We start from the raw sequence: 10417 nt of genomic DNA, 5'->3' as shown, positions 1-10417 counted from the left end.
GAGACGACAGTGAGAGACGACCAGGGTTTTGACATTTCCGCCTGGTGTGCAGAAAGGGGAGAAGCTTTCCTCTCTCTAGAAGATGACAAAGGGCATCTCTCTGAAGCGGATTCACGTCCCCACATGCCACTGTGTCACTGGATGCTGAAGCCAGCGCATGATGAACATCCATGTGCAAACCAGCCCTTCAGGCTGGCCCCTCTGCTTTGAGAAATCTCCGCCTGCTCTGAAAGCCCCAGTTGTGTGCTTTTGGTGTCTCTGGAACATCCGCTCCTAAAGCCTTGCTGTTTGGCTTGGTTTTAAAAAGCTGAACACACAACTTGTTTTGTTTGGGGTTATTTATGTCCAACCCACAAACCACTTATTATGCGGCTTGCTTTGTAGCCACAAGCATTTCCTCAAACGCTGGAGTTTTACTATTTATCAGCATAAGCAAGAAATATGGAAATGGACTGTCTGCTCAGCCATTGCCTTAATGAGGACTAGTCTAATGCGCTGAGAGCATCAGCCAGAGCCCAAGCTTGGGAGGCAGGGATGGCGCTGTGCATGTGTTGTGCAGCATCTGTTGTGTGTCTCTTAGGCTGGGGCACACACTGTTTTGAGGCCTTTTTCTCAGAACAGAAATGGCACGGAATGGGCCACAACCACCTCTTCGCCTTCCCTTGGGATGCTATGGGTTGGGAAGGAACTCCCACAGATGCCAGAGAGTGGGGCTTCTTCCACGCCAGCCTTGCCTGGCTCAGCTTTTCTGGCTTTTACCAGACTCACACCAGGAAGTTTGTTTGTTTTTCTCCGGCATCCAGTTACTGCACTCTAGGGACAGAGGCAGCTGCCATCTACCGAGTCAGACCCTGGGTCCCTCTAGCTCAGCATTGTCTGCACAGGCTGGCAGCGGCTTCTCCCAGGTTGCAGGCAGGAGTCTCTCTCCGATGCTGCCAGGGAGGGAACTGGGAACCTTCTGCTCTTCCCAGAGTTAAGGGGACAAGTCATGCTTGCTCCCACAAGGCCAGCTCTCCTCTCCACCCAGCTGGCTGGTGCTGAGGACCTGGGGAGAGCCTCCTGCCCGATCCTGGCCAGTAGAGTAGGTCCTTTCCAGTGGGGCCGAAGGGACCTACTTTGCTGGCCAGGCAAGGGCGGGACGCCCCAGGAAGGCCCCTCCACTGCATGCTTCCCAAAGGGATCCAGTCACTGCAGGGTCTCTGGACATCCCCCCTTTGGCTCCCTGGCCTCTCAACCTTGCCCGCTGAGCCTGGCAGTGCTGATGCCGGGAGGGGGGCCTGATATTATATCAACCGTTCTGCGAGGGTTTCCCAGAGGGACCGTCCTGGCGAGGGGGTGTCTGCTGGGAGGGGCTGGGCTGCAAGCCGGTGTGCCTGCTGGGTGGGGGCAGTGCCTGGGGGCTCTGGGGGGCTGCTGGAGCCAGGGAAGCAGAGAGAGGAGGACCCCCCACGGGGAAGCCTGCTCTGGGGCTCCAGGGCATGACGTGCTGCTGAGCCTGCCAGCTCTCCTGGAGGGGGGGCGGGGAGGAGCTTGGCAAGGAGCTGCCCACCAGAGCCAAGCGCGCCTCCCACCAGCCCAGCCCCCCTACACACACACTTAGAGGAGCTCCCTCCTCTGCCTTTGCCAGGACAGGCCTGAGAAAGTGGAAGGTTAACTGGAGGTCGGCCTCTTGGCTGTCAACGATGGCTAGACCCCAGGGCGGCAGGAGCGGGAGGGGGGTCTTACCTGCCTCTGCGGGAGACTCTCCCTGGGAGCTCCTCGCTGGGCTCTCGCTGACCTTGTCAGCTGGTGATCTGTTCCGGTCCCTGTTGCAAACCTTCGCTTTGCCAGCTGCAGTGTTTGTGTTGTGTTCCTTTGACAACTGCCTCCCCTGGATCTGCCTCATCAAGCCTCCTCGCTGCCCCCAGGTAGGGATGTGCATAAAACTGGTTCGCCCGGTTTGGTTCGGATCTGAACCAGGTCCGAACCAGGAGGTGGTGGTTCGGTTTTGGTTTTGTTCGAACCACCCCCTGGTTTGGTTCAGATCCGAACCGGTTCGGACCACTTCAGATGCCCAAAAATTGGTAGGATGGTAGCTGGCACCCAGGGGTACCTGTCACCCAAACCCCAAAGCAATCGGACACGTACGATTTTTAATGAATTTTTGAAAATTATTTCTTTCCTCATAGGATATAATGGGACTCGAACCAGGCCATTATTCCTTATTGTGGAGCACCCATGGGTGCCAACAACCATGCAAACCCTGAAGCAATCAGACACCCCTATGATTTTTTATGAATATTTGAAATATTTTTAATTATTTTTCTCATAGAGTATAATGGGACCCGAACCAGTCCATATCCCCTATTGTGGAGCACCTAGGGGCACAAAAGCAGGGTGGGTGGTAGACAGACAGGGGTGCCTACCACCCAAAAAATCCCAAGGCAATTGGACACTCCTCTGATTATTGGTGAATTGTTAAAGTATTTTTGAATTCCTCATAGAGAATAATGAGGATTGCAGCAAATGTATAGCTTCACGTCGGGGGCAAAGGGGTGTCGTAGAGTGGAGTGTGGTGGGTGGTAGTTCCTAGGGTGGGCAAGGAAGCTACCTGAATGTTTTCAAAGGATTTGGGCAGAGGGCTGATTTTTGGTTAATTGTTGAAGTTTATGCGTCTTTAAGGTTTTTCCTCATAATAAGTTATAATGGAGCTTTCAGCAGCCCCATAAGTGCACTTGGGGGGTGCTGGGGTGGCCCAGAGCGAGTGGTTGTCGTGCTGCCCTGCACCAGGCGGCCACGTGTGAGGGTGACCTGCGGCAGGTGCTTTAGAGACGGGGGGGGGGGGGTAGAAATCTGTGGGGTGGGGAGATGTTAAGTTGCGTGGGGACATGTTTCTGCTGATGCCTGTTGGCATCAATATACCTGTTTTATATACTTACGCTCTTGTGAGTTCAGTTGCAGTTTGTGCCCTCAAGAAGCCACGTGTTAAAAGTACACAGTGTGTGTGTGTGTGTGTGTGTGTGTGTAGGCAGATGAGGCTTGACTTGTGTGCGGGGTGGGGGGGCAGTGAGGGCCTCCAAAGGCCTTTGGGTCCAGGCTCCAAAATGACCTCGGTGCCCCTCTGGCTGCAGCGCCTGAGCCTGGGACCTTCAGCGTGCACTGCAGGTTTGGGCAGAGACAGGATCCGTCCCCAAGCTGCCCCTATCCAAATCCAGCTCTTTCTCCACAGAGACACTATCCTGAGCACTAGCATCCGAATACCAGCCTCCTCGCTTGCATGCCTGCTGTGGGTGTGCTTGGCGTCACGGCCCGGATCCGGACATTACCCAGGCCAAGCCCACCGGCTGGGCCAGCCTGCTCTGCTCTCACCTGGAACGCATCAAGCGCCCCTTGCATTTCGTCTGGCGGGGGGTTACCTTCATCCATCCCAGAGGGCAGGATCCCACCACGAGCCGACAGGCCCCTCTCTCACAGCCAGATCCACGTTTCCAGACAAGATATTGGCCTGGATACCCCACGGTGGCGGCGGGTGGGTGGGATTCTCCTAGGAGATTAGCAGCTGACCTACAAGTGAAACAAGAGCCGGGAATCCCCACCCCCTGGGTTTAAATTAGGACTTTAAAAAGGAGGATTAGAGGCAGACCAGCATCACTCCTGCAAATTCAGCTGTGACCCCATTGCCAGGGAATGGGATGAGGTCATCCTCAGGGGAGTGGGGAGGGCTTCTTCCCTCCTCAGACTACTCCTTTCCCCAGCCCCCACTGCGACCCCCACCCCACCCCACCCCCAGTTCATTCATGGGCTGTCGTGGTGATGGGCTGGCCCTGTCCTTTTTGTGCATACTGTGTGCCCTGCAGAGATGGCTGTTGGGGGCAGATGGTCAGTTGGAGGGGGCGGAGGAGGGGGGGCTGTAGCAGACCTGGAGGTTGCTTGGGGGAGATCAGCCTGTGTGGATGCCACAGGAGGAGAGCGCTGGCACAGGGCCCTCTGATCTCAGGTCCCCCCCTGTGGCCAAGGAGGCGGGCAGTTGTCGTCCAGCAACACCCGGGAGCCTCCCAGGTTGGGAGCCCCGACTCTAGAGCAGAGTCTGCTTCTCGCCTGAAGGCAAAGGTGACCCCTTGGCCGGTGTGTCCCGGCCATGCGCTTCACGGGCAGGAATGGCCACGGGGTGCCGGGCAGTAAAGGGGTGTGTTCTTCCCGCAGGCTCCGTCTGTGAGCGGGACCGGCTCTCCTTCGGCTTCTGCCAGACGCTGCTCTTCCTGGGCAGGTGCCACCTCCCAACGGTCAGCGCCCAGTGCTGCCGGACCTGCCACCACCACCACCACCACAGCCCTGGTGGCACCCGGGGCCGTGGGGACGAGCGCGCCTCCCGGAGGTAGAAGCTGCTGCTCCGAAGAAGGACCCCTGGGAGGAGGGAGGGCTGGAGACCCTCCCGGAGAACCCCCATGATCTGCAGCCAGCGAGGCTCAGCCACGGCTTCTGCCCGGCCTCCTCCAGTCAGGGCCTTTGCGTGGGGCTCTTACGGCAGCCGGAAGGGTGAACTGGCAGGTTTCACGGCCACGGTGCTCCTCCTCAGTCCTCCCGTGAAACCCGCACTCGGGGCTTCCCCAGGAGATGCTCGCTGCCTCCTCACAGCAGAGGAAGGTGCCATGAGCCGCGTGCAAGGCCACCCCCACCACACCCACGAGCATCTGAGTGGCCACCTGGCACCCGAAAAGCCGTCCTCCCCCCCCCCGGAGGCCATCTCCTCCTCCTCCTCCCCCCTCTCTGGTGCTATCGTTTGACATATCCAGGCTCCACTCGGTGTTGGCGGGCCAGCACCAGACTCTTGACAGGGACGGCACGTTTTGTAAGAAGCCGTTATTTTTTATATCTATTATAAAACATCAGCAAACATTCCACGCAGTGTAGTTTGGCCATTTGGTGGCTTTGAGGACAGTTCCCCTTGTTGTTGCCGCCGGAGGCTTGGAGCTGGCAGTTCATGGGAGCCCAAACTTCCCTCCCGGCAGAACTGGAGAGTCGGCAGCCCAAAGCAGAGGCAGGAAACGGGGGTTGGCTGAGACCTGCCTGGAACAAAACAAACTGCTCCGGCTTGTCTGTGAGATCCCTTTTCAGGTTCCGTGTCTGTAATCGTGTTGGGTGTTCCTTTTTCACAAACGTGCCAGCTTCATAAAACTGCAAAAGCACCAGACTGAGAATTAGACTTCTAGTTCCCCCTGTAGCTCTGTGGTCTGGGAACAGCTCACTGCGGAGGCTGCATCCCCCGTATTTGTAATTCAGGCTTAATATCCACATTGACAGGAACACTTCGGATATTCAAATAGTTCTTCTGCTTTCTAACCCTACATGAACAGTGCAGGGACGAGACAACCGTGCTTTGGAGTGTGGTTTTTAGGGTGTGACTCAGATCTTGCACCACCTGGGGGGTCTAAAGTCTGTGTAGCAGAACTTGATGGCTGGATTTATTCTTCAGGCTTGCAAAAGAAGCCGTGAGGCCTAAAAGACCAAGGCTGTGGTCCTTCTGTTCTGGAACCCCGTGAGGTTCTGCAGATTTTGCAGCTTCTTGGCTCAATATGCCTGTCTCGAAGTTACCAAATCTTGTAAAAATTACTGTTAACCTCGGGGGTGGGGGGTTGCGGGTGTAGTAGAACTACCCTTCCCCATGAAAGCAGCAAGTTGTGCCCCAGTGGGATGCCCAGGCCAAGCCACACTCTTCTTTTGTCTCTAGCTGGGCAATCTATATTTTTATTTAATCCAAAATGGGCAGCTTGGTTCTGTTTGTCTGCCCATTTCTGCTCAGCCATGGGTTCTGCCCCCTGGAGCTTCCCCAGCAATTCATCATAGAGGGAAAGGGAATTTTAAAAAACGTTTCCAAGGAGATGCTATGGAGCAGTATCTTTGTAATTTTGATTTATTTTTTTTTAATGCCTGTAGCTCTCAAGTGTGTTAAATTAAATGGCTATTAAAAAGTAAGTGTTGTGCCTTCCCCTTTTAAAACAAAACACAAAACAAAAAAACCACCTTCATCTCCTTTGGTTAAATCTGCAGTCTGCCTATCACAACAAGGCTATTGTCTACAGAAGAAGCACCTAAAGGGAAATGCAGCTGCTGTTGGCAATTCCACATCATCCATGCTCTTCTCTAGGGGTCCCCAGATGTAGCTGGACTACCACTCCCATCATCCCGAGCCACAAGGGCCAAGGCTGGGAATCCCTGCTCTTCACAGGAACATGGGAAGCTGCCATCTACTGAGTCAGACCATTGGTCTCTCTAGCTCAGTACTGTCTTCACAGACTGGCAGCAGTTTCTCCAAGTTCCCTGCATGCCAAGCTGATGTTCTGCCCCGAGATGCAGCCCTACCATCGCTGCTGATTCCTGGACCCAAGAGCATCTCTCCCCGTGCGCTTTGGCTAACAGCTGCCCTCGGAGGCCAGGCAGCAACCAGACCATCACAGGGTTTCAGGCCTGGAAGGAGCCCGAGTTGGCCCAAGTGGAGCAGCCGCTGCTCCTTGCAAACACCATTTCCAGCGGTCACAACAATGAACGTGGAGAATGCTTCGTCCGACTGGAATGAAAGAAGAAGTGGCTAACTGGCAAAGGCGAATTCCTGAGGCCCACCGGTGGTCGGTCCCACGGAGAGCAGCTGGGTGTGAATTCAGCCGGGCTCACACAGACCGCAGCAGCTCCGCAGGTGGAAACCGAGAGCACCTGAGCCGCTGCCGCCAAATGCTGCCGAGACGGCCCACCCTGGAGGGCATCCCATGCCTGTCTCTGAAGAATGCCCTCGGTTGTCTGGTTCTGTCCCAAGAGTCACCATGCATTGCGGAGGGTTCTAGGCCCAGATTCCAACCTAGACAGCTGGAGTCCATAGAATGGTAGTTCAGTTTCTGCACTGAGTTGACCCTCTTCCAATCGTCATGCTCATGGTTGTGAAACAGACAAGGCAGAAAGCAAGAAAAACAACCCTCTTGTTATGTTGAGCCAAATCGTCTGTAGGACTTGCAAAATGGATAGTTTCCCAAATTCTCAAATGAGATGCTGGAGGTGCCATTTCAAAATGGCATTTTGAAATCTATGGAGCTGAACCCATGGAACACAGCTTCACAAATGTCAACGCAAACATCCACAGCCACGAGCTGAATGTCGGGCTTTACTCAGAAAAGGAAAGAGGAAGCCTTTCCCCAGTTACCTTGGGCCCGATCCTCTGCTGGGACATTTTTTGGCACAAGATCTGTTGAGATGCATGAACACTACTCAGGAGCACTACTTGGCAGCTACTGTATGCTGAGTCGGACCTTGATCCATCTGGCTCAGTACATCCTGCACTGACTGGCAGCAGCACTGCAGGGTTCCCGGTGAGAACTGAACCTGGGATCTTCCACATGCAAAGCAGGATTGAACCTGGGACCTTCTGCCTGCAAAGCAGATGCTCTTCCACTGAGTTGTGGTCCTTCCCCAAAATGTAGGGACACAGGAGGAAGCTGCCTTCGAAAGAGTCAGACCCGTGGCCCATCTAGTAAAGGCGTGTCTATTCTGACTGGCAGCGGCTCTCCAGGGCTTTAATGGAGGTCGTTCCAGCCGACCTGGAGTGGCTGTTGCTGGGATCTGTGCCCGGGACCTTCCGCATGCAAAGCTGGGTCTCTCTCCCTTCCCCATTCATTGCCATTGAGCTTTTGCACTAGAGAATGTCGTTTGTCAGGTCTGCTGAAGCTCAAAAGCAGAGACGGCGGGTGGAGGGGCCAAGGATGGCAATTGGGGGCTGGGGGGGGGCTGATGAGCCTGGGTGGCGAAGAGAACAGCCAAGGCCCTCAAGCCAAGCAGAAGCAAGCCTGCCCTCTGGTGCTGCCCCTTCGCCCTGCGACTTGATTCCTTTCCCTGGAGCACCTGAGGAAAAAGCGAAAACCCTTAAAAGCGCTTCAGGCAGAATCCCGAGACCTGGCAGACCAGCAAAGGACTCCCCCGTGGATGGTCTTCCTTGGCTTGGCTTCCTTTGCACGTGGCTGGAAAAAGTGGCACCATCGGCATCCTCATGAGATTGTCCTCCCAAAAATCTTGTTTCCTGTAAACACTGAGTCATATCGGGTCACTATGGTGACTGACAAGGCTCTAAAATAAAACTGAAGAACCCATCATGTTCTTATTAAGTTTGTAGCACAAACTCTGCTAGAAAGGGAAGGCAACATGTTAATGCTGGGCTTCTCAAGGCTCTCCCCCATCCTACACATTCACCACTTTGCCGGTTCAAGGAGAGCAAAACGACCAACTCGGCCACGTCAGTCCTTGGCTGCATCTCCAGGTAGGGCTGGGAGAGACCCCTTTCTCAAGCCTTGGAAAGCTGCTGCCGGTCAGTGCTGAGAGAACTGAGCCCGGGGACCAAGAGCCTAACTCGCTAGAAGGGCAATGGCCCCAGACAGCTTGATATTACCTGGACTCCTCCTCCTGTTTGCTCTGCTAGCAATTTGGGGCTTGTAAACAGGGATAGGGGGCAGCGGGATGGAAGATGGACGGAGGAGGGTGGGTGAGCGGAGCAGCAATGCTTTTTCCAGAAGGGAGCATTTGCAGCAGAAGCAAGGAAGCTCTCTTATGCTCTCCTCACTTCTTCTTGGCCTCAGTATAAGAAGCAAAGGTCTGGTGTGTTTCTCTTTTCTAAAATGTAAAATACCAGCTTGCTGTTCAAATTGATGCTTCAAGCAGCCTGTGATTTTGTCCAAGAAACAGAGAGTAACCAGACCTGCAGGACTGAATTACCATCATCAAGCAGAGATTTGCTCAAGAGCCAGAAGTCAGATTCTGAGCTGGCTTCCTGGAGAAGCACCGATCTGTGGCCCACCAGCGTCCTCTGGAGTTGTTGAGTATCATCATGCTTTATTTCTGTGCTGCTTTGCCATGAGACGTTAGACTTAAAGTGGAGTAATCCATAAGTAACCCATAAGAGAACAAAGCCCATAAGTAAGTGGAGTAATCCATAAGAGAACAACCAGGAAAGCCACAATACACAGCAAAAGATGAACTACCACAACTACAACATCCACCGCCGTTTGTGTGCTAACTTGGAAACTTTTGCACAGACCCTGATGCCCACCAGCGGCATCTCTGAGCATCTCCCTTCAGGCAAGCTGTGACCACAACATTCACCGGCTTCTTTTGCAGGGTGGGTGTGGAAGGGAATATTTTCTTTCCTCCCAGTCCTTTGCTCTGCTGAGTCCTCTTGCAATGGGAGCAGGTGATTGTGTCCAAGAAACAGAGGGAGGGAGAAGCAAAGGCCAACCAGTTCGGCCTCCACACACGCGTGTTCCTCTTTTTGCTGTGAGACAGACTGTGACTGCGATTTCCACACGAAACATTTTTGCTGCAGAAAAACTGGAAATAAACAGATTTCAGGTCTTCTAGGAGAAAGAGGCACCAGTTGCAGCACTAGGAACTGGATTAAGAGGGTGATAGTTTCAGCCCAGGGTTCCCGATATTTCGGGTACTCCACTGATAGCTTGTTAATTTCATCAGCTGCCACCAACAAAATACACCCAAAGATGTTAACTTGAGGCATCCCTGTTGATTTTGACAAAAGGTGATTTAGAATCAGGGCTCTGTACAGATCGCTCAAACTCCACACAACACTGAAATACGTATTTATTTGACACATTTGTATACCACCCCATACACAAGTCCCTAAGGCACTTCACAATTTAAAAACACAAACACAAAACAGTTTAAGTTACAGATTAAAAATTCTAAAACTTAAAACAAAATGATAAACTAAAAGCCTGACTATACAGGTATGTCTTCAGGTCATCCAAATAAGGTGGTGGGGGGTGGGGGTAATTCCACTAGGAAGTGCGTTCCAAAGTCCCCAGGGCAACCCTAGAAAAGGCCTGGTTCCGAGTTGCCCCGACCGAGCCAGTGGCAACCACAACTGGACCTCCCCAGATGACTTTAATAGGCAACGGGCTTCACGAAGAAGGAGGCCTTTTCTTAACTACTATGGATGCAAAACTGTCCCACTGTGACACCCTGAAGCCGTCTCTAGGCATAGCTTTGCAGTGGACCACTTTCATGCGACCTGCTTCAGCCACTCAATTCCCAGCTCCCTTTGTTTGGTAAATATTGCAGTCACCTTCAGTGGCGCAGCAGGGAAATGCTTGGCTAACAAGCAGAAGGTTGCCGGTTTTAATCCCCGCTGGTACTATATCGGGCAGCAGCGATATAGGAAGATGCTGAAAGGCATCATCATCTCATACTGCACAGGAAGAGGCAAAGGTAAGCCCCTCCTGTATTCTACCAAAGAAAAACCACCGGGCTCTGTGGGCGCCAGGAGTTGAAATCGACTTGACGGCACACTTTACCTTTTTTTTTCATCCTTACTCTTAGAGTGAAGGACATTTGATACTGGTCAGAACTGGGGAAATGGAAAGTCATTATTTTCTTGGGCTGTGATTCTGGG

The 10417-nt window shown here is 53.4% G+C and overlaps 1 protein-coding gene across 4 annotated transcripts in view; it reads left to right on the top strand.

Annotated features, from left to right (window-relative positions):
- The window catches only part of ADAMTS7 (ADAM metallopeptidase with thrombospondin type 1 motif 7), a 48097-nt gene extending 42145 nt beyond the window's left edge, over positions 1-5952 (top strand). For all 4 annotated transcript variants that reach the window (XM_053271690.1, XM_053271691.1, XM_053271693.1 and 1 more), the window contains one exon: positions 4183-5952. In XM_053271690.1, the coding sequence (XP_053127665.1) occupies positions 4183-4358 (176 nt within the window). In that variant the 3' untranslated portion in view covers positions 4359-5952. The remainder of the gene's footprint in view (positions 1-4182) is intronic.
- Positions 5953-10417: the final 4465 nt, after the last annotated feature.

This window comes from Hemicordylus capensis, chromosome 10, assembly GCF_027244095.1.
Source record: "Hemicordylus capensis ecotype Gifberg chromosome 10, rHemCap1.1.pri, whole genome shotgun sequence".
Classification (NCBI taxonomy): domain Eukaryota; kingdom Metazoa; phylum Chordata; class Lepidosauria; order Squamata; family Cordylidae; genus Hemicordylus; species Hemicordylus capensis.
Note: the sequence above shows the minus strand (reverse complement) of the source record. Positions and strands in the feature narration are given on the sequence as shown.